The following is a 24,582-nucleotide window of genomic DNA, read 5'->3' on the forward strand; positions in this document are numbered from 1 at the left end:
AAAACTGAGTCACCCGCATATACCAGACGCGATAAGCCCTCTTGCCCTACAGCGCCATGCTTGCTAGTTATCGTATCGCAATATGCTAGTGATTACGATACCGACAGAAGAATTGGCAAATCCGAGAAACACAACCAATTTTGCAAACGTGGTCACAGATCATTTAATGATCGTCTATAACAGGCGCCTTGATTATTTCGGGCGACTTGAGCGATAACGCACAAAAGGCGCGCAGCCATTTACGCCGAGTAGAGAGCACTTGAGAACACATCAAAGATCAGACGAGCAACCGGTTAGTATCCAAGAGACACCGAGCCGAACTGCAGCAAAGAAAGGAGGGCTCGTCGCCGTCGTTCCACGTCCACCCGCAGGTAAGTAGTCACGGCAATGCCACAATGTTCCGAAGGAATCCGCCACGTTGCTTCGAAGCGCAGCTTGTTTCGCTGCATAGCGTCAGCGCAACGCCGCGTATGCGGAGAGAGCGGTCAAGACGATTTTATCCCCATTTTGCGGACGAGACGCTGGGCCGTGTGCAAACGCCGCCATGTTGTGCCCGCTCGGCTCGTGCCAGTATCGCTTCGCGTGTATTTCCGCGCGCTCCCATGGCATTTTTTTATCAGTTTCGTGCGGATGATGGGTGGAGTGCTATCGCACTCATGTGACAAGGGCATTAGAGTGCGTTACATATGCACATGTTGTAGGTTTGATCTGGTAGTTGCTTCGCGGTTATTGCGCGTGCGCAAATTTGCTGCCAAATCGTCCCGTTCTTATCGGAGCTTGCTGACTGTTGAGTAGAATGCACGGTACTGCGTTGTGGGAGTACGTGCTGTTATGAGATTAAATGTTGCACAAGCTTTGCTGCATGTTGTACGAAGATGGTCATCGTGCAACAATGCTTCTACATCGTAGGCACACCTTTCCTATTGTGTGCGCATACAAGACTAGTGTACGTGAACCCGTGCACTCAAAAACGCAAGTGTTTTACTAAAATGGAGTATGGGGTATGTGGGGGTATATATTTCGAAATACTTTGTATCTGTGGCTCAAAATAATTACTCAATACACATGAGAGCATGTTGTACAATTGATGTTGCGGCCACCACTTGGCACTGACAAGGTCGTAGAGATTACACTAGGAAGAGTTCAAGAATGGCTAACGTGCCAGCCATTCCTGAACTCTCAACTGAAGCACCAGTGCGTAGGAGCTTTTTAATTTTTCTCTTTCATATCTATCTGCGGCGTCTCAGCAATATAAACCCGATAACTACACACGCTAGGCACCTCAGTAATAATGGTGAAAATGGCGTCTGCCTATAGACATCTCAATGGGATCTTATATGCGTGGACAGATAACACTGCCATTGCAGTTTACTGCTGTTCCGCGGAGAGCGCACGCAGCTGCCAGACAGCGGCCCATTACCTGCTTTATGGACCTCGAGACACGACTCATACAATCCTTCTACCTGCGGACTTCTCTTTTCTGACTGGCGCTCTACTATTTGGGGACGTTTCATGGCGGGGTGTGTGGAACAAATAGCGTGCCAGTGACAGATTTAAAGTAGCACAGAAGTCATTTTTAACACCCTGTTTTCTTCCTATAAAACTGTTAAGTAGGCCAGTAAGATGCACCATGCGAAGTAATTCACATTACAGAGTCATAATTATCGCAGAAATTGAATTTAAAGTACGCCGCAAAAAGCGACCGTGCGCAACGGTGGTGAAGAGCTGTACCATCCTGTGATCTGCCTGTAACCCTGAAACCTCGCGCTGACGCTATTCGTTCCGAGATCGAACGGTGTCTCGCGCGCTGCGGAGAACGGAGAACTATCGCAGTGTGGACGCTTCGTCTGCTTTTACACGTTTATGCAGCGTTCAGTACCGTAGGTGGAACCGAATAGTATCGTACCATCGCGGCACAAGTGATCTTCCGGTGAATATATACACAGGAATTACGGGAAAGAACCATCAAATCCGAACACCGGCCCACGTGTTATCCACACTAGAATGGTGACAGTGTCGTCCCCTATAGGTCGATCTCGCAGCGAATAAGGAGAACGCTCGCTGATTGGTCTAGAGAAATGTTGTCTTCTACTCCGTTGTCGTCTGCTACTCGGCTGTTCGGGATTCTGAAAAAGCGGTAATGATTCGGCCGCTCCTCCTATAGGCATGCTCGGCTGGAGTTTCGGGGGGCGACGGCAGCGCTGCTTTTCTCCCCTGGTGGGCCAGTCTTGCAACTCTGCTAAGTACACTCGTATTCGCTTCGGCTACAGTCGCACGTGTTGGTTCAAGTTTTTCGCTTAATCACTACCGTTCGTGCCACAAGCGTTCGTAGGAACAACATTAGTACCTTTATTCTCACTATAAGGGGGGATACACTCTTAAGTTGCTTGTGGGTATCATTCCCAATGGCACGATTGCGTTTGTTTCTGAGCCCTATGGGGGACGGCACTCAGATTCCCCCATAACAAGGCAGTCTGGTTTTCTCACACATGTTCTGCCTGGTAATGAGCGACAAGGGTTTCCCAGCGATAAAAACTATAATGGAGGAACAGGGAGCTGTTCTCCTGATGCCACCATTCAACACTGGGGGAGGTCAGCTTTCTGTAGAGGACATGAACTCTACACTTGTCATAACACAAGTAAGAATCCATGTAGAGCGTGTAATTCAGAGGTTGAAACTGTATAATGTCTTGAACAACGGCGTACCGCTTGCCCTAATTCCCCACATGGGTAAAGTAATGAAAGTGTGTGGGGCCCTTGTCAACCTCCAGGCACCGATCATAAAATCGTAGCTATGTTAAATGTCCTACTCCTCTGCAAATGTTACCAAGGCCTGCTAAACTTCCATGGAAGTGGGGTGCTGAGAGACGTGAAATAAAACATTGAGAACATACTGACTTGTGACATATACAGGGTCCGCCAAGATAAACTCCCGGGTTTGTAGTGCTGATAAAATGAATTATGCGGGACCCTCAGAGCCAAATCGCATATCAGAGGATGAATAATGCTCTAGAATTTCATCTCATAGCCTTGCTTTTGTTTAATTCATTCAATAATTAATGGACAATTCCAAAAAAGGAAAAACCGCGGCTCTTTTAACATTTCCTATTGCCTATACGGCGCTAAGCCTATAAAACCACCAGCGGGGCAAGACTGCTATCATGCCGCTAATCCCGCTGCATCATGCACATTCACATTACAAAACCCTTCCTATGTTGCGTATTGCTTGACGAGTAGCGTCCCTTTCTTGACATTTGCTGGAGAGAAAAAAAAAACGTTTTGTTTGTTTGTTTGTCTGTAAAAAAAAAAAAAAAAACAAGGAGAAATTGAACACGTCTCCCGATTTGTTCTGCTACTCCTAACAAAATTCTCACCCCACCCCACCCCCAAAAACTACTTCTCAGGTGCTCTACTCGCAAGTTCGCCATTCACTATCCACATGTTCACTAGAGAAAAAAACTAGAAAAAACGTCAATCCCGCGCACTTCAGAGAACGAGTAAGAGAGCCGAAACATATCCCAGCCGTATGAAGTACTGTGTGGCTATGCCAAACAGCACACCGTGTACTTAGCAGAGTTGCACAAAACTGCCACAGGCGTCTCTGAAAGCAATGCGCACTCGCGCCCTCTGGCCAGCCGTACAGGCCTATCCCCAATGGGCCTATTTCAGGTGGACGCACGACGCATGCGCGAGCTGCGCAGTGCCGCCGCCATCATCTTTGGCGGCTCTCGGCGGCCTCAACGATGCGCTGCCGTTGGTTGCACAAGTGCATATAGTTCTTATCCGCCTAATTTTAGTCTTCTTATCTTCAGCTTGATTGTTTTTGTTTGGTTTTTTGCACATAAAAGCCATTCTTGTACTGCTGAAAGGGCACATACCCTACCCCCCTGTCGTGTACAGAAACCCTAGACGTTTAACGTGTCAGTTCTGGTATGCCTAGTCTAGTTCTGATATGTAATGTTCTGGTAATCTGGTCAGTTCTAGTATGTCTGGTTCTGTCAGGACTGCTGCCTTGTAAAAGTATACTGGGTGATTCCACGTGAGATCAGGCAGGTTGGTCCCGAGGACCTCCCGGTTTTTTTAATACGCAATATACGTTGAAGCCTAGCTTATGGAAAGCATTCCAGGACAAAAATAAATTGAAAATTATTTGGGGAGTTTGCGTAAAAAATAATTACGTGAAACGGCAATTTTGCGCAGTGGTATTTTCATCAACGTTTGGACGTTGTATCTCTGGGGCCATGAGGCGCAGGAGGAAAATATTTTTGTCACAGAATATATAGGTTGTCGTTAGTTGGCCGCGTACTTTCTACGGTCGCATCTGTGACAGATAATTTCCTAAAAATTCTCAAAGTCACTCCATTTGCAAATTTTCCTGCGTTTTAGGCGCCTCAGTGCTCGTCTCTACAGGGTGGTCCCACAACCATGATAGAAATTTATAGTAAAAAACGTAGGCCCCGGAGAGACATGGTGTCAAGGGATTTTCTTCTGCCAATAACTTTTGCCACATATTGGTAACATTTTTATTTCATTTCAGTTGACTGAAAGTTAATTTCTTGAATTGAACTCCGAAATTTCCCCAGGCAACCTAACGTTTTCTTTGCGGAAATGGGTTCCCCGTGGTCATTTTACTCAGTATAGCACATAATCCCACTCGTAATGCAATGGCAATTGCCCAAAATAAATTCGCCGAAAATCCATGGAGATGAGCCCTTGGCTCCGCCTCTTTTTTGACGGCTCGAAGTTTTAGCGCAAAGTTGCGAAGAAAGGAGGTTACATTGACACGCCACACGAGGGGCGAAAGGGTTACAAGCCGTCGGGTGCCCTTATTTTTGATAAGATAGCTCTGATTCCCGCACTCACTGCGTCAATTTACCGAAAATGAGCGGAAGTCATCCCCATATCATCGTCATCATGTATTTCTCTCTCTCTCTTACCGAAAAAACGAAAAAGCGTCAATTTGCCAAATAGGAACTGTTTAGCACTGCGTGCTACACCAAAGCGTCGACGAAGTGTGATTATGCACGCTGTGCAACACGCCGTTGATTCAACTTCCTTGAGGTCTTGTGTCTGCATCCTCGCATCAACCTTTGCATTGTCCCCGAGTATAACCATACATCAAAGTGGTTGTGACACTTTGATATATGCGGTTTATAACATCACGCACCCGTTATGCTGCAAGCCAGAGTATTCAGGAAAAAATATTTATTTTTCTACGTGTCGGTCTTGGCGAGATAGAAACCTTTGAACACACGCATACATCAAGCTCTGACGTGACAAGAGCGAGAGCTACGGCCATATCCATTTGTTCTCTCGCGGGCACGTCATCTCTCCAGCTCTGCCTCACGGGCGGAGACGGCTACCGGATGAGTTTCTGTATTCGCAGTGCCCATTCCCTTTGCGTCTATTAACCCCTTTACAGTGCAACTTGGAATTACAGTGCACTAGACTTGGAATGCAGGGTCAGATCAATCCAAATACCTTTTTGTGATTTGCCTTTTATATTTATCCGGCAAAATATACTATGTAACCTGTTGTCCCCCCCCCCCCCCCCCCACGAACTGACCTCCGACCAATTCGGGTTAAATCCGATGTCTCCCCGAATTCCAGTTACAGTGAAAAACCTCAAGTGATGTTTCCACTGAAGACGAACTGAGGTCGCCACGTGTAACACATGTAAAAATGCCTCGCATACGTTCCCAGAAATACACCCATGTGTGTCAGCACCAGAGGTGGGTACCCTCACGAGGGCGTGCGAGGGTGAGGGTTTCCTCACCTCACGATATTTGAGGTGAGGTGAGGGCCAATTCTTCTGGTCATGTCTGAGGTGAGGTGAGGAAAATTTTCAAAAAGTTTTTGAGGTGAAGCGAGGAAAATATTTAAAAAAATTGAGGTGAGGTGAGGAAAACTTTATGAACGCGCACTTTATGAAAACTTTTTCCGCGCGTACACGGGACATCTTTCCTTCTTTTCGCAGCCTCTGTCTCTCACCTGCTGGCTGGGCGGGTACTGTCCTCCTCTCTCGCCGCTGATCTGACGCTCGACTTTGTGCGTCGTTCCCATACCCGCAACTAAACCTCAATTTTCGCGCAACTTTTACGGGTCTAACAATCGTCCCACGAAGCGTTTTCTGTGATTAATTAGGCAAAATATGTCAGAAAAAAACAAAGAAAAAAAACGTTACATTGACTAAGCAATTTCACGAGTTCAATTTCGAAAGTTCAATTTATTTCAATAGCAAATTGATGAAACTAGTTTTATTTGGTGGCAAACTGAATGTCCAGAAGAAAGTTGTTTACCCATATTTCTCCGTTAAGCCGTTTTCTTATAATGGTCAAATGACACGTTTCGTGCCGCACCCTGTATGCACTCACGCTTGAGGTATACGCATTTACATTGACAGTCACTCAAGGCCAACGCGACTTTAATGATGAACATTCTTCAATCCCTGTGAACGTCACATCGAATACACAAATAGCTTTAAAAAATTGAGGTGAGGTGAGGAAAATTTTGCAACCAAAAGAGGTAAGGCAAGGTGAGTTGAGGAAAATTAAAAGAAAATTTGAGGTGAGGAAAATTTTTAATAAATTGAGGTGAGGTGAGCGAAAATGTTCGAAAATTTTTTGAGGTGAGGAAAATTTCGAAAAAAATTTGAGGTGGGGTGAGGAAAATTTTTAAAAAATTTTTGACGTGAGGAAAATTTTTATCCCAGAAAATTGAGGTGAGGGCGAGGCTCGTGAGGACAAACGCCGACCTCTGGTCAGCACTGCTTATGCCTTCGGGGATTAGCGCTAGTATGTCACCCACAATAAAAACAGAAAGAAAAACAAGCAGGAAACGGCGTTGGGGATCTAATTTAGTCAATGGAAAGGATGTACCTCAAGGATTTTATACGCGAAATTTAAATCCTGTTTGCAAGCGTTGTGCATTGCTATCAATTTTTGAAGATCTGTTGACCTCCACAAGTTTCGATGACGCGACGAGCAGGTGACGTCATGGCTTGTCCACAAATTGCAGTGATGTCATGTTCTGGAGAAAGCGCTCGTCTCCTTGCAACGACGCCGGGGTCCGGGGAGGGTCACGTGGTGAAGTCACGTGATGCTGATTGAAAGAGGGGAGAAATGGGAGGTGTCTTACACCTCCTTGTGTTTTCTCGAAGGTCGGAGCGGTCGGAGGATATGTGATGTGGGGCCCCGCTAGCGGAGTGCAAAATGTGAGCCCCCCGATAGACGCGAAGGGCAACAACGTCGCCAGATGAGAGCCGGGCGCTCCGTCGGAGCCTAACATGACGTCACAGTTCTTAAAAATAAAAAAAAAACAATTTTCTCTAACTTTCGCGTCACATAGAGCCAACATATTTTGCAGGAATGTAAGGCGAGACAAGAATATATCAGTAACATAACTTTGGTAATATTCTGAAGGCACGAGATTTAGTCCGTAGTGGCACTATAGATAAGGGGGAAACAAACACACCCGATAACACCCGAAGGCATAATTATCGCCCGATTTCTCCCCGAATTACAGATTTAAAGATAGCGCCTGATTTTGCCCTCCCGAATCTGAGAAAGGCATTTAACCCGAAAAAGTCACTCCCTACTTATGAGCGAAATGGCAAACGACGCAGAGCATCGCGTTCCTTTTGTGCTGGAGTCAAGGTAGTGCAATTCAAGCTGAGGCGCATCGTCCGCGTGGTTTCGTCCGCAGAGCCACGCCAGCCACGCGCGAAACATCCTCCTTCGCCTTCACGGTAGACACGTGATGAGCGCCGCCACGCGCGTCACTATGTGACATGAGTGGTATAGGTACGCTTCTCATTGGACCTAGGATCACATGATCGAGGTGAGGACCACCGCGCAGACCGGAGCGTCTGCTACCGCTTCGGAGACGCTCGGAATACTTTACATCGGCATACATTGTTGGACTCTATAGATGGAAGAGTTTCACTGATACATTTTAACTAAACATTCCAGATAGCTGTCACATTGAAACAAGGTATTTTCGAAGGGCAAATTAACCTATCTACGAAGTGGGCGTCCTCCTGCTGCGTAATGTCCGAAACGGCGGATTCGAAGGCTGTCAACGACACGGCCTCGATTTTTTTTGGACCGCTGACACCATGGGAAGAACGAGTGGTGCGGCACGAATCTAACTGTGTGTTGTACAGCCATACCACAGTGTTCCCGAGAATGCGCAGCCTGTCTGACCGTTTCCACCGCACAGTTGGTTCAGTGGATAATATCTTGCTCCACAATAGCGTCGCCATTGTTTCCTTTCTGCTACTGTGAGTTTTATGAGCAGCGAGTGCGTCCTGTGCCTTTCCCTGGTGTGGTACTGCTACTGTGCTGTCGCACCATGAAGGTCTTCAACGACGCCATCAGGACGTGACAACTGGTGGGGACGTGCGTGTACGTGTGTGGCAGCTGCATCGCCATGCCGACTGAGCGGGGGAATATCTGCTGCTGTTGTTTCATCGTTGACGTACGACAAAAACGCTCGGCGGTTATTGATAATCACTCTCGTTGAAGTATCGACTGCCCAGTACACCAGAAATATCCCAGGTACGTCCCACCAAGGTCGCACCCGTCGCATATGTCCGCGACGTCTATCCGACGTTACGTGTACGTCCACAACATGACATCGAAAACTGTCTTGCTTCCTGTATCCCTGGGGCATCTGGTAGATGTAAAAAGAAAGGACCAAGCACGCGTTATTTTGTGGCGGCATCTAGGACACGTGACCCTCGATGACATGACGTAAGCAAATGGGGAGAATTTTTGGGTTTACTACTTTATTTATCAAGTAATCACATTATAGGGTGAACCTTGAGTTAAAAACACGATATTTGCCACGATAGGGTTGCAGGAACGTTAGCGGGTATACGCTGACGTCGTCCGCAGACGCACAGGTTAATTGCAAAGACGTTGTCACCGTGGTAAACGTGATATGCGCTGCTACACTTAACGAAAGGTACTCCAACAATTTGTATTTCAGTATATGCTGGGAGGAGAAGCGCACCAACACGCGCGGATTGTTTCTCCGCTTGTGGGCCGGTGGGTGCGTCGGAAAAAGTTCAGCGCTGGCGAACTCCTTCCGTTCTACTGTGGAAGATCTCGCACGTGTCTGTTACCACGGTAACCAACGCTCATTCGCGTCCGCACGCAATGTAACGCAGAGGTGTGAACCAAGCTTGAAGCCAGCTTCACATTATTGTGTTTTAATGCGCGTAGACGCTGTCGTGCGTATACGTGCGACACAGGCATTCCACTGGGCTGTTCACATAACGTACATGCGGTCATCGCAAGTCTCAGCCAATGAGTTCCTTGCGTTAGGTTCCCGCTTTCGAAACGAAGATGGCCTCAAGGCGCATGCCTTGCACGCGACCTTATGACTTGTTTTCCGCTTGCGGGTTGGTTTGTGCGTCGGCAAACTCCTCGCGTGGAAGGTCCCGCACGCGTCTGTTGCCACGGTAACCAACGCCCGCCCGCGCCCGCACGCAATGAAACGCAGGACCACCTCCCACACAGTCTGCAGAACTGCACATCATGTATAGTGTAGCCATGAACAACACGCTTTGCGGATGTGCACATACGGACGCCTGTATGCGCAGATTCGCCGCAAAACACGCGGAGCTCCGCTCGCTGCAACGTGCGCGTTTATGCCAAGCTACACCTGCACGAGTCTGCAGGTGTTTACCTCTCACCGTAAGCACTGATGTAGAGAAACCCGGCGGTTGGTACCGAAACACAAGGCAATTTCAAAACATTTTGTAACTTGTTGAGCGAAGCTTTTGCCTATAAAAAAGTTATAATAACGAATAAGAAACAGGATGAAAGAAAAATAAACAAACAATAATGGTGCCGTGACGTTACACGTAAGGCTGGTCTCCCTATAGTATGGAGACATGTTGCACGTGCCGCAGGGTAGGACTGCGGATAATTCCGACCACCTGGGATTCTCTGGACGTGCGCCGGAAATCTCCGAAACAAAAATTAAACAGAATAGTCAAAAGATACAACCCACACGATAACCAGAGCCTCGTCACCAAAATGTGCGGAAATTTGACACTTTGTCTCATGCTCTGCAGAACGTGCTTTGTAGTGGTAGCGGTGGTAATGATGTGAACAGCTTGTGAACGTGCTTTGTTTTTTGATTTTTTCGTTTTTTTTGTCATATTATTACGACATATATTAGTCACCTACCCAGCAATGTAATGCAGTACGTACGCGGCTTGCGCACTTTTGCTTCGCCTATATCACGCAGCTTGCGGCACACAGCAGCAACTCCAATTGAGTAGTGCTCCTACAAGCAACACGCGGCCGGCAACAGTGCAGGCACTCCCGTGCTTGCAGTGAATTGTGATTTATCGAGACTTGCATGTTAAAGAGGCCGAAGAGTGAAAATTAACCCCCATTTTTTTGCCAGTCGTTGTGTCCGACATTATTGCTTGATAACACACGGAGAGCGTCACTTCTCAATCGGCGTATTTTTTAAGCACAAGTATTTTGAAGATTGTCGGAACCTGGGCGGTGCTGCCAACAAACGAAAAAAAAAAAAGAGCAACTTAGGTTGCGGGACTAGGGATTGGGCGACTGGTACAACGTAAGTTATAATTTGTACAAAAAAAAAAGCTCATGCTTAGTTGGTGTTACAGTTCAACGTCATTTTAAAAATAACGTTGGTTTCTAAGTATTCTGAACAGTTCTGAGTTTATAAAATATTCAGCTGCACCGCCGCGCCATCTGTGTTGCCGTGTCTGCGCCGCTATCGTGGGCACCATAGTGGCGATGGCGGTCACATTGCTCGCGCGAAGCGGAAACTAAAGGTTGGTAAAAGTAATCACATAACTTGCCTGTCGCTGCTGTGTCGCTATTCGAAAGACCCACAGGTGCCTGGTGTACGGCGCTGTCAACGTAGAAACAGGGGGGGGGGGGGGTAGTATGTTTATTACGAAAAAAAAAGAGGCAGGTAAAAAGAAAAGGTCAGCCAGGCAGAAGTCGACTTGCTATTCCTTGTAAAAAAAGAAAAAAAGAAAGAAAAAACAGAAACAGAAAAGAAGAAAGACGAAAACGGCACATGGGCAGCAGGGGGGCATGAGTACACGATCGCTCAGAGGCAGTCCAGGAGCCCAGAGTCACCTAGGAAGCATAATAGCGCTCTGGTAACAGCCCATTGCTTCTGCCCTACAGGGCCCAGTATGGTGGCCAAAGAGAGGTCTCTGTGCCCCAGGGCAGATAGGCGGTGCGTGAGTGCGTTCCGAGGAGCGGCATATCTTGGGCAGGTCAATCAGTAAATGATGGGTGTCGGCGTCGGTGGAGCAGGAGGGGCACGCCGAAGAGGGACGCTGCTTGATCTTGAACAGGAACGATGGAGTACGGGCAACATTCAGGCGAAGACGATGGAGAGCCGACTCTTCCTTTCGAGACAGCCGTAGCGACACATTGAAGGCCATCTTCGGGTCAATGCGGTGGAGGAAGGTGTTGGCTGCGAAAGTGTTTCCCATGAAAAGGCGAGTGCCGAAGGAAAGGTGCCGGCGGATGTGTATGCGGCAGACGGATAGTGATAACGGGATGACAGTGTTGCACTCAGCTGCGCCATGAGCGCGCTTCGCTGCTGTGTCGGCACGTGTGTTTCCCGGCAAGCCAATGTGGCTTGGCACCCACTGAAACCACACGGAGTGGCCGGAGGTGACGAGGAGGTTGTGCACAATCAGGATCAGTGAGCGGATATCAGAAACAACTTGCGTGCGAGGCGAAGACAGTGCCTCCAGCGCCGACTTGCTGTCTGTGAGGACTGTCCAGCTTCCAAGAGGACGAGAGTATACAAGCTTCAGTGCTTCGTGAATGGCTACAAGCTCCGCTTCGGTGGACGACGTTTCGTGGGAAAGCTTGAAAGCTTGTTCGATGTTTTCGGAAGGGAGGAACAGTGCTGCTGTGGAGACGCCCGCGGAGACGGAGCCGTCGGTATATATTTGCAGTCGCTGGCTGTGTAGGGCGTCCAGGTGCTCCAGCACGAGGTACCGCAGGACAGGCGGGGCATGGTCGTTTTTGCTCGTGATGCCAGGAATATGTGTGTACACGGTGGGTGTGACCATCGACCACATTCGTGGGGTGTAAGGCGAAGTAGACGCAGTTGATGGGACCGACACCTTCAGTCGCCGGACAGCGGCACCGAATGCCGACGCAGGGCAGTCATGGTCGATGTCCCGCAAGTGGTGTGCGGGATGACGAGTAAGGTATCGTGAGTAGGCGCGGAGGGTTTCCAGGTCGCGTAGAATGTGTGCTGGAGTCTACTTGCCACCTGCTAGGACCAGGTATGTGTCTGTCGTTTTGGGAACACCCAGGCAGACACGCAGGCTGCGGGCCTGGATGTTGAGGAGCTCGCGTTCATTGGCTTTGCTTACGGCGTGGAGGACTGGGAGGCTGTACCTCAGGGTTCCGGTCACCAGGGAGGTGTGGACGAGCTTAAGGTTGGTGCAGGTAGGGCCCCATGATGTTCCAGAGATCCGTCGCAGGACATTGACGAGGACAGACAGCTGGGAGGACAGAGCTTTGATATGTTTGGACCAGGTGAGGCCCCAGTCGATGGTAATGCCCAGATACTTGTGGTGTGGCACGAGCTCCACCGGCAAACCTGCAACCCGTAGCGGGAACTGGTGGAGTGATCGGGGCGTAAACGCCATGGCGACCGTCTTGGATGATGAAACAGACAGTCCCCGGTCGGAAAGATACTGGACAACATCATCAAGGGCTCCTTGCAGGCGACGCTGAATCGCGTCACGGCGCGTGCCGGAGGTCCACAGGCATATGTCGTCGGCGTAGATGTTAATACTGACGTTGCCTCGCAGGTCGCAGCTGCACACAACTGTTTTCGGTTTCGCCGGATTTGCAAGTGCTATTCCGCGTATTACACGCGTCCTTGACAGATGACGCGGTGATGAAACAGTTGCCAGACTGACGGTTTCTCACCAGATCACTGGACATGCAATCTTTGAAATTCGATCCTTTAAAAAATACGGCGAAACAACGGAGTGTTTTGCACATTTGAACATTATAAGTTACAAGCTTTCCGATGAACATAAAGTTTCGAAAGTTTTTTTAATTTAACATAAGGTTAATTGAACATAGTTTTTTTAATTTCGAAAGATGGAAGTTCATGCACAATCACAACATCTGTTCGTTTTGGAATTCGTTTCATAGACTAACATTTCAGCTTTTCTCACACAGGGCTTTAACACGCAAAGTACCCATAGAACTAGACTCTATCTGAAACGATCTTAATTTGAGCATTGTTTGTATGTCCTGAGCAGACTAGATGTAAAATTACAGCAGAGATTTCTCGAAACTGCTTTTTGTATGTAGCGTGTGAGTTGTGCCACATAGAGGAAGTAACGTGATTTGGGATATGAGCAGGGCTCACTGGCCCCGCGCTACTTGCTATTGCTTACTATCGCTTGCATTATAAGTTATAACGTGGTCGCTTTTTTTTTTTTTCGAATTATCGTTTCATTCAAATTCTCATGTTGTCCCGACCTTAATGAACACGCTTGGAACCCGATTATTCGAAGTGTACTGTCTGCCAGGGGCGGATCCAGGGGGTGGGCCCTGGGGGCCCGGCCCCCCCCCCCCCTCCCGAGACATACCTCTACCCTCCATTCCGGCAGATGTTCCTGCCGCACGCTCCGTTTTCCGAACACGCCGCATGGTCGCGTTCCTCTACAGCTTGCTAAGCTTCGCAACATGTAGATCATATATAAAGTTCTGGTGTGAAATGAAAGCGCAGCAGCTCGCCGTCTTACATGGCGACCCCCCCCCCCGTCTTCTCTCTCTTTTTTTTAGTGCCCCCCCCCCCCCCCCCCCGAGGATCTTCCCTGGATCCGCCCCTGCTGTCAGCCGACTCCGCTTAGCCAGCGAGAGCTCGTATCAGAAAACCCAGCTCAGTTACGCCTTTTTTCTTTTCTTCCTCTCTCTGTTTCGGTATACCATAAAATGCTGTCAAGGTGCTCGCCATAAAGGTTCGTTTGCTTGCTTTTAAGACGCTCCCAGGGTTTTTCCGTGTGCTTCCATTGCTCCTCTCGCTGTTTTTGTGAAACATCCTGTTTTATCGAATTGCCGCTTATATCGCTTTTTTTTCTAGTTTCTTGACATCGTTATAGCTACTTACGCAAGTCATTTCCTGAAGTTACAGCTGCTAACTTCCTCTGATTTTGATGTCGTTTTGTGGCAATTTTCTCCAACTTTCTTTTCTATAATTTAATTTATCTGTTCACACTAAGAGCAAAACGTGGTAGCTCGGAAGAAAGTGCTGCCCAAATCTACTCGACAAGGCTATGTACCCTATTCCCCTTAACCTTGCTCTCAATACGCCCCTGTTTCTCATAAAGGAAGCTATGTTCGCGTCAGTGATGGGCAAAGCACTTATTGCTTAAAATAAAGTACCAATAAAGTACTACCATCATTTTAATGGCTTTTTCCCCCTTTTTATAATGCACTGGCTTGCACTGTGGTATTGAGGAGTGCTCACTCACCCTCCCAGGTGTATATCGCTCGCTGAGTGACCCCTGGTTTGCCAATCCCGAACGATGCGCAGCTACTTAGGGCCGACGAGCCGCAAACACGGCGAAACGCGTGTCCTCTGGTGCTGTCGCATCGTTCAATGAGTATCTGTTTCTCTACGTGCAGCCATAGAAGCCATTTTAATCTGTAAGTTTGAATTTCAAACACGTCTAGCATCATTTACTTATTTTTTTAATGGCTTTCCCCCCTCTTTATATATATATATATATATATATATAAAAGTGAAATAATAAGACTTGGACTACAGATTACAGGAACGTTAACAAAAACTAATTTATTTAATGGGCAATTTAACACATAGATAAAAAAAATTTGATAGATTTAAAAAAAATTGTCCTGACGAAGACAGTGCCACTGTCGAAACGTCGACCATTCTTCTTTTTTTTATCTATGTGTTAAATTGCCCATTAAATAAATTAGTTTTTGTTAACGTTCCTGTAATCTGTAGTCCAAGTCTTATTATTTCACTTTTATTCAACTTCGTAGCCGTCTGATATATTAACCTATTTGTTCTATATATATATAGGTTCGTCGCTTCAGGCTTCGCTGTGTGGTTTTCGCAGTAAATAAGAAAGTAATTACGTTTGGATTTTCTAGCAAAACTTTAGCAAGCTCTTCTTGCAAATGCTATAATTATGAGTGCCTGGTAGTTTACCGGTTTGTCATGCACAGGCAGTCACAAGCAGTGCACAGGCAGTCAGCTGCGTTAGTGCGACGTATTATTATGCCCAGACTTATCCATCTGCATATTGCGCAATAATGTATGGGTATAATATGCATGAGGCATACTTTGAGACAGGAAAACCAATACCAGAGATTTGCGAGTAGCCCACTCTGGGTTCTGAAATATCACGGGTTGTTTAAATCTCAACAAATAATATGAAGCGCGATGCAAAACTTAATTTCTTTATTTTGTTATTTTCAAAAAATAATCTATATAAACGTCACGAAGGTAAAGCGTAAAGATGAAAAACGAAAGCATATTTGCCCATCAGCTTCTTGCTTTTTTCTCTTTTCTTCGCGTTTTTCTTCCTTTTCTTTTCTGTTTTCCTCCTTTTCTTTTTTTTAAGGAACCATTCACACGTTGTGCAACACAATGATTATCAACCGCCAATAGCACAGAAAAGGCAAACCCGAATATCGCAGTGCATAGTTCATGTGTATATCTTTGCGTCCCCGACTTTTAGCTGTTGAACAACATAAAAGAAGTAGTTTTTATGACTTTTCAATGTTACCAGCTTGCCAACAACGGATTTTCTTCTTCAAGGTACCCCGTCAAGACACAAAAACTACATATAGATATTTTCCACTCTACTGTCTGTTCATTCCCTGTTGGGTACCTGACAAGAAAATCATTTTAAGTACAGTACAAAGTAAACAAGTTGAAATTAGCCCAAAGTAAAGTACAGGCCCTCAGAAATGTTCTTATAGTACTACTTGAGTACTTGGTAATTCAAATACCCCCATCACTGGTTCGCGTGATACAAGACGAGACTGGAAACTGTGCTCTCTTTTTTTAATTCAATGTCAGCGCCACGAAACAACTATGGCTATGAGCGGCGTACAGACGTGGACAGGTGGAGAGAGGACAGCAGGGAGGTGTGGGGGGTTAGTGTACGTCCTGGGCCGACTTTAGGGGGAACTGTGCCGACATTCGTCTGGAAAGTTTTCGGAAAACGCAGGGAGAACCTCAGACAGCACAGCCAGTGACAGGATTCGAACCCGTGTCACCTCCCAGTCTCGGCTGTCTGTTTGTCACTGCATGCCTTGCAAACGGGTACTTCAACCCCATGTGTTTTTTACCTTTGGTAATTGACAGTGTGCTCCGCCAGCCTCATGGCTGACTGGTGGTCAATCTTAATTTCCGTGGCTTTCCCACTATACTTCTTGAAATCTAGTTCTTCAAGGAACGTTTTCAAGCATTTTTCTTCCTTTATAGCTTCAGCTATTGCAATGTATTCTGCTTCACAAGTGGTGGTAGCGGGGAAACCGTGCTTGAAACATATCGAAGCAAATCGAAAGAGACGAGGATTGAGACGAATATATACAACGCGACAGTAACGCTGTTCGTGTCCGTGCTGATCTGTATCGTGTTGCTTCGACATATATGTCAAATCAACCAATTCGTCGTCTTACTATAGGCAATATATTCAAAACGTCCGTGCACCTTCTGGTCGCGCGCACACCGTACACCTTGGTCGTAATCGAGATGCAGCTGAGGGCATGATGCTTGCATGGACATTGCACGAGATGCCGAGGTCCGTCGTCGGTCAGTTTCCCCAGAGATAAATACGCGCTACGGAAAAGTGATCATCAAGAGGATGTGGTACTAAAGATATTATGTGTCTGATGTGATGCTAGTATATACACGGGCACGAAACGACTTCGTCTGGAAAGCAGGGTGACGTCTTCGTGTTGCACAACGAAAAAGTACACTCGATACAGCGTTTTGCAACTTAACTTTCTGTGCTGTTCGCGAAATCCCTGCTATCCTTGCGATTTCTCCCTCTCCCTCGATAAACAACAGACTGCATTATAACGGGGCTGTTGGGCAATGCAGGGTGCTGTAGGCGTAATATCGGTACATCCGCATGTGTTGCATAGTTTCCCGTGCGTCGTTCGGCTGTGAAAGCCACTAATCGCGACTCAATGTGACATTCACCGGGCGATCTTCGTTATTCCGTAAGTTTACAGTTTGACATTTTTTTTTAAATGTGTATTTGAAAGCCCGCACTAAATGTGCAAAGACTTGTTTCACTTTCTCACTGATCTTTAGGGGAGTGGCAAAGACCCGAATGCCTGTCAAACATTTAACCAAGTATTTTTCCCCCCATGCTGTCATATTTTAATTCCAGCGATAAAAACAGTACCCGCGTATACGCTGCACACAGGCAAACAGTGGAAGCAAGCTCAGTTATACTTCCTTGAATTCGGCTAGTGGAATTCGGCGCAATTGAATACTTTAGTATATGGCAGTTCCGTAGATGCAACAGTGGTTCAAGTCTAGCTTTTCCTTTTCATCTTTTTGTTGGGCTTTATGTCATGAAAGGCAAACGGTGCTGTTGCAAATGAAGGCGCGTGTTTCAGGGGAAAAGTATCATAGCTTTGGCACGTCCCGTGCGAAAAACAACAACAACAATAAATGAAGGAGAAGTGATGTTGACATGGGATGTTTTCCCGTGGTAGGCACAGGACCCTATACCCCACTTCACAGAGGTTAATATGAGAGGATGAATTATGGTGAACGCAAAGCGACGACAGGTCTCAGGTCTGTTTAGAGCTCTTCGAGGAGTCCAGTGGCTTGCGCGAAAGTAAAAAAGGAGCCAAGAGCCCAGCACTGATGCGCAGGAGAGCTCCATGGGCCAAATACTTTGTACAGGATGAATGGTCTATGGTCAAGGAACTCAAGTTGGCGTCGAAACATCTGGAGTTCATATGTGTACGTGTACGTGTGCATGAAACAAAGCAAACGCAGTCCTCCATGAAATCAACACGAGTACATCGATGTCAAAAGCAAAGTTTCATATGCGTCAGAAACTTTTGGCAGAAGTGGTGGAGCAGCTATGCTTCATGAACCCTGTCCAGTGCGCTCGTCTGTTTTGTGTGGCCGTTCTGTGAGCTCGGCCAGCGGTAGCTCGTCTTGAAGAACAGAATGTGTCGCCGTTTACGTTTTTGAAGATGGTCGAGCAGCATCCATGGGGCGTTTTTGTGAGCAGTTGCGTAACAGCACAACACATATGGTGTTTGTCCAGCACTGTACTCTGATGATTTTTTGTCGATACACAGTGAAACAAAAGAACAAAGTCACATAAAAAAGGTTTATGTCTGGAAGATTTCTAGTAAGAAGCAGCACATCTTTCGAATCGTGTCGTATCTTCGTATTTCCTAGGTGACGTGCACCAGGATGCTTTTGTGACAATATCCCTTCGCATTATGCATTTCAGTGTAACTTTAAATTACATACTTTTCCATTCTGTACTTTCAGAACTTGCTTCCGTGTCCTTAGGAGATCAACACTGTCATCACAGACATTTCGCGACATAAATCTCGACATCAGTCAAGATGGTGCTCTCAGCACAAGTCATCGCACCGCTGCTCCTCCTTTTTGGTACCTTCACTCTGGGCACCATTCCCATTTGCCTAGTTCGTCTTCTTCAGAGGTCGTCCATTGGACCTAGAGTGCTCTCCTTTCTCATATGCCTCGGCGGTGGTGTATTGTTCGCGACGTCCTTCCTCCATCTCCTCCCTGAGGTCCGTGAAGGATTTGAAGAGTTGGCGACAACGTTCCCAGTAGCTGAAGGCGTTGTGTGTTTCGGGTTCTTTGCCGTATATCTCGTGGAAGAATTGGTGCACACCTGTCTTAAGCACACCCATCATGTCATGGACCACGGCCATGCACATTCACCTGCTGTCATTGCTTGCAGGTAAGATTCCTTTTCATGTAGCACTGTATAGTCCTCCGTGAGCCCGTGGATCAATTTTGCTCAAGAGAGCTTTTAACGCGCACTGATATCTCTGCACACGGCACCCTCTGTCTAACGTCCCTCTCGGACGACGACTTGTCTAAGCATCATGCACCATTGCCACTAAGTAGCTGAAGTTCTTGTTGGCGTTCGAAACCGTAACCTTATAGGGTCAGTTAACGAACACGATACTAGTGGACCCACTCACTCTGGGTTAGTCCCCAAGTTACCACATCTATGGATAGGGTATCGAAAGGATAATCATCACATCGTTAGCCTGCGCGACAGCACAAGGAAACAAGTGAGACGGGGAAACCGGGAAAGGGCTGAAGACAGTGGACAGCAATGCCGTCCGAAGACGGCTTTTGCCCAAGTACATAAATAAGGCAATACACAGATGCCAGCATAAACACATATGTTGGACGTCAGTTTGATTGATGTTCTCTCGTGTTTTTCGCTAAGTAAATTCCCCCAAACTGTAGCATTACTTGGAGGACGTCGTATAGTAAAACGTTAATGTGATTTGCTGAAGATACAGAACGGTAATAAGTGACGGTATCCCGGAACAACAGGTGCATCGAGACGGCCGCTAGAGGAATCACTCACTCCATCAAGGAACCACTACGAAACGCCCTTTGTTTCACGAGCATTGATATCCGCCCGTAAAGTGATTTGCTATGACATAGGTAGCACATCTCTGAGTTTGGCCCTAAGACAAGGGAAGAACAAACGTGCAAAACGGCTAATTTCGATATTTCGACCTTTTAGCGAAACGGATCAAGAAATGGCAGGCAACAGGGTCCACATACATCTACCACCACATTCAGCGTCCACCAAGAACGACAAACAGATCACCCATCATTTACCACCACCACCATTGGCCAACGTCGACAAGGGCACAGCAACGTCGCCCACGGAAATCACCACCAAAGAAAAGCCTGCACTGAGTCAAGTCACCCTTTCTGGTCTGCTTATCGTAGCGGCACTGTCCTTCCACTCTCTATTCGAGGGATTGTCCTTGGGTGTACAGTCGACTAACAAGGACACTTGGATCATGTTTCTCGCCATCTCTCTGCATAAATTCGTCATTGCCTTCGTCGTAGGCTTTGACTTGAGTGCGGGTGACGTGAGGCGAAAAGTTATTTTTTTCTATATGGGTATATTTTCTATCATGTCGCCGCTAGGAGCGCTGATTGGCGTTGTAACGAGCAGTAACTTTGAAGGCCTCGCCGTTACAGCTTTAAATGGAATCGCCTCGGGGACTTTAATATACGTCACGTTCTTCGAGGTTCTGCAGCGGCAGCGGAAGTCTATGATCAGTGGACTACTTCAGCTACTCGCTGTGGTGCTGGGGTTCTCAGTGATGCTTGTTATGGTAATCGTTTTGCCGAGTGATCATGACCATGAAGGGGACACTCATAGTGCGCATGCTTGACTCGACACTCTATGGACACTGTCCAAAAACGAACAACTGTGAACAGCGACCTAGTCAAATAGCATAGAGGCGAGACGGGAATGGCCACGGTCTCTGGGTTATGTTGTTGCCCTCAGCGAGCTTTGACATTGGGTAGTCGGTGGGCGACATGAGGAATCAGTGTATTCTTTTCCTGTAGCTTTTACCTCGCATTCCCCTTTAAGCTAGAATTTTCCAGTGACCGCTGAGCTCTGCCGATATGGAAGACATCACCCTCGCCCGTGTGAGACACCGAATAGCCCGGAAACTGTCGTGCAGAGAACATGGCTTCTGTTCCGCAACCGTACGTTTCATGTGACTTCGTGCAAGTATATCACAGAACAAGACATTTGACATTTTTTAACTCCATTCATATTGCCCGAGCTCAATGTGGTACAGACTGTCATGAAGATTTTACCTCTTTGTACATGCATAGACCAGCACACAGTTGTATGCTACCCGACAGTTCTCCGAGAACAGAAAAATGTGACGTGCAGCATATAGCGATAATGGTGTGCAGTTTCAAATTATTGATGCGAAATTTTGTCGGACGTTTGTACATGCAGGGACACATATAGCTGATGTATCGTTCATTTCTTGCTGGATATTTTAGATATATACAAGGTGTTTTTTTTAATGGAGACACATTTTTAATAATGGAATGGAATAGAAATAGAAAGAAGCAAATAGAAACGGAAATTGAAACATTTTCAATAAAAAAAACTATAAGGGCTCCGCGTAAGACGCGTCTCCGAAGATGCGCAATGAACAAAATATGGAAAAAAAATTGTGGTCCCTCACGAATTTTTTGCGGACGATCTACCGAACGGATTTTTGTTCTGAAAACGGCTCCGATATCAGGTCACCGGAAGGAACAGATGTTCTCAATGGGACAGCTTCGTAGCCTTTATAATTAAAAGTTAATTAACGATTTTTAGGTAATTTGTCATTTGACGGTTGAGCAACATATGGCCAAGAAAGTCCGCCGGCCTATAGAGATGATAGAAGTGAAACAGCGTGGCTATAGCCCTATAGTTTTTTTTTTTTCATTAAAAATGTGTCTCCATTAAAAGAAAAAACACCCTGTATAAGCAAAACATAAGCCACCATCTATCAAACCTGGGGACTTAGACACGTGACACGTATTTACGTGACGCGTGAGCTGCTCCTTTCGTTAACGGAACACTGGCGCGATCTCTGCCAATGGTAACGAGTTATAGCGAGGTCGTAACGTTTAACGATTCATTCAAGCGGTCCGTTAATAGTGAGTTTTAGTATACCGTTGATAAGGTTATCGTGCCTATCGGAACCAATCGCAGTCGTGCGTGACTCAGAATCTTATCCACTGATTGGTTCCGGTTGATACGGTTCGACGCAAGCCACCTTATCAACGGTCTGCTAACGCTCTCTAATATCTTCAGTACCCATCTTTATTAAATGGTGTATCCACGAGAGTGATACCAAAGTAATTTTGCCGGCAGTCGTCTTGCCCAAGTATAGGTATATTTTGTGTGGTGCGCCAAATTAATTAGTGTAACGATATTAATTAGGCACTGTTTATATTGATTTTACCGTCGAGAAAAACCGCAAGTCGTAGAGCGATTTCAGAAACCCTTGAATCAGTTGTTTGCAGTAAAGTACATCTTGCTATGCTCTTGCTCAGAGTTGTACGTAACGCGTTACTAGTAATTGCGTTACTAGTAATCAATTACTTTTTTCAGTAATTTTTTTAACGTAATCGATTAGTTTTGTGAGCAAGTAATTTTCCAAGTAACCTGATTCCAATTTTCGGTAATCGATTACTGTTTTAACCTTCTGTCAACAATGGCAACCCTTTTCAGCAAGCCAACCTATTCTTCTGTTCCGCCACGAGGTCGACTGAAGCAATGACGCAGAGGTCACTGTTACGGCCGTCTCTATATAGCGCACACGTGTTCCATGCACGCCACAGTAATATGATAATCCCTTACAACCGCGACCTACTGGGGCAACGGTAAAATAGGTGACTGTATTGACAAATTGTGCTGGCTGAACATACCAATAGTTACAAAACGAAGCGAATGTTTCGATGTTGTTTAAAATTTGTATATAAATCTGTAATAAACGCGTGTATGTGTTTTGTATATTGCTTTCAAATGTATTTGTGAATTTCACTTATCATGTATGTTGGCGTCTCATATTAGAAATTGCAACAAGAGCTGCATGGTTGCGTTCGCTGCAAGCTTGTTGGCTTTGCAATGGCCCACAATTTAAAAGTAACGGGAAAAGTAACGCGTTACATTATTAATCGGTAACGTATTACATTTTTGATGAAGTAATTTGTAACGGTAAAGAATTACTTTTCGCGCAGTAGTAACAGTAATTGTAATCAATTACTCTTTTCGAGTAACGTGTACAACTCTGCGTCTTGCTTCAAGGTTCAGAACAGAAACAAAGGAAAGAAAGCGCGCAAAATTTGAAAACTACCACATGACAAATTGACAACGTGGAAATTTCAGTACACCGCTGTACTAGCAGCCTCAAGCGCACTCTCAATAAACGAGATACACTGATATACGTACCTTGAGTGAGAAACAAACATCACATGAGATGCACTTGACTGTAAACACCTCAATCCGGGGTTTCTGAAGCCGCTCTTCCATACGCTTGCATATTTTTTCTTGATATTGATTACTGGCTTGATATTTAAAGGAGTACATAGTTAATCTCAATTTAATTAATTAGGGGCGGTACAAAAATATATTCCTGCTGGAGCAATGACGACTACAAACCGAAGCCCGTTGGTTTCATCCCGTATACTGTAATGCACAAGTTTAAAAAAAAAACTGTTCAAGTTACACAAAACCCCTGAGTATGCGCGCTGTTATGAATGGGTAGGGATCTGTAATTTCCGAATTATTGCAGGCACATACGTATGTATTATTGACGCAGTCCCCTGCATTACAACTCTTATTTTTGTAATAAACTTTTTAAGCTCTGCAGTTTGTGTTGTGAAAATATCTGGAAACTTGCTTGCTGCTGCATAACGTAATGGTCTTAAACAGCATAGGACCTGCATGTATCGTTACGGCTGGTATACCAGTCTGACAGCAGTTGAAGAGTGTAGGTACACCGAATATGCACACAGAACGGCAAGAAGAATGCTTGTAATGTTAAAGGTATATGGATGGGAAATTTCCCTGACGTCCACGAGGCATTGCCCTCAACGGATGCCATATATTTCAGAAGTTGCTCAGTTGCCTCGTAAATAAACAGGGAGGGGTATATGTTTAATAGAAAGGAAAGAGAAAGTGTCAGCCGGGCTGATGCCGGCTTGCTATTCCACACACAAAAAAGAAAAAACAGAAGAAGAGAAATAAACTCAAAATAAACATTTAAAAAGAAAACATTAGGAAAAGAAAGAAAGAGAAACAGAGGGAAGGGTTATATGTTTATTAAGAAAAAAAGAAAGGAAAGGTTAGCCAGGCAAAGAGCCGGCTTGCTATTCCGAAAAAAAAGGAAAGAAAGGGGGAAGGGGAAACGGGTTTATCTGCTACTCCTGCCAATAGCTGAGTGTCATGGCTGAGACAAAGAGAGAGAGAGAGAGAGAAAACAGCTACGATAAGAACGTTATTCTATAGTGGAAAAGTCAATGCAACCCCCCTGTGTTCATGTGCACCTTTCGCGTTCCCAGGAATGATAGTTCTTCTTTTCTCTCTCTCTCTCTTCGGCGCTTCGAAACTTACCACCGGCAGTGCTGTCTGAGGTTTTCCGCCAGTCTTTCCAGTCGAATGTCGGTACAGTTCCCCACAAAGCCGGCCCAGGACACCGTTGTCCCACACCCCTTCCAGATGTCCTCTCGCCGCCGGTCCACAACTGTCCGCCGCTCATAGCCTCAGTAGCTTCGCGGCGCTAACACGAAATAAAAAAAAACAATCCACTTTAGCAAAATTTATTTATTCTTCTCTGAATTTTCCCCGTTACAGTACACAAACATCATTTAACCGCAGAATGTGTAACAATGAACAACACCGAGATTGCTTTGAACTCGAACACATATGATGATCACTTCGACGCAATATTACGCCGTCCTGTCGTCTTTCACCCTCTCCAT

General features: G+C 46.1%; 1 protein-coding gene across 2 annotated transcripts; it reads left to right on the forward strand.

Annotated features, from left to right (window-relative positions):
- Positions 1-28: 28 nt before the first annotated feature.
- On the forward strand, positions 29-23,470 carry LOC135388687 (zinc transporter ZIP1-like). Of its 2 annotated transcripts, none has more exons than XM_064618399.1 (3): positions 29-371; positions 18,559-18,997; positions 19,805-23,470. In XM_064618399.1, the coding sequence occupies exons 2-3, from the start codon at positions 18,636-18,638 to the stop codon at positions 20,469-20,471; spliced, it is 1,029 nt and encodes a 342-aa protein (XP_064474469.1). In that variant the 5' UTR covers positions 29-371; positions 18,559-18,635; the 3' UTR covers positions 20,472-23,470. The 2 variants fall into 2 exon arrangements, with proteins under 2 accessions (XP_064474469.1, XP_064474470.1); XM_064618400.1 differs by lacking the exon at positions 29-371 and adding an exon at positions 17,088-17,255.
- The last annotated feature ends 1,112 nt before the right edge of the window (positions 23,471-24,582 follow it).

This window comes from Ornithodoros turicata, chromosome 3 (assembly GCF_037126465.1).
Source record: "Ornithodoros turicata isolate Travis chromosome 3, ASM3712646v1, whole genome shotgun sequence".
Classification (NCBI taxonomy): domain Eukaryota; kingdom Metazoa; phylum Arthropoda; class Arachnida; order Ixodida; family Argasidae; genus Ornithodoros; species Ornithodoros turicata.

Coding starts and splice junctions, on each gene's coding strand:
- LOC135388687 (XM_064618399.1), top strand. CDS start 18,636: ATGGTGCTCTCAGCACAAGTCATCGCACCGCTGCTCCTCCTTTTTGGT. Junction 18,998..19,804: donor CCTGCTGTCATTGCTTGCAG/GTAAGATTCCTT, acceptor TCGACCTTTTAG/CGAAACGGATCAAGAAATGG.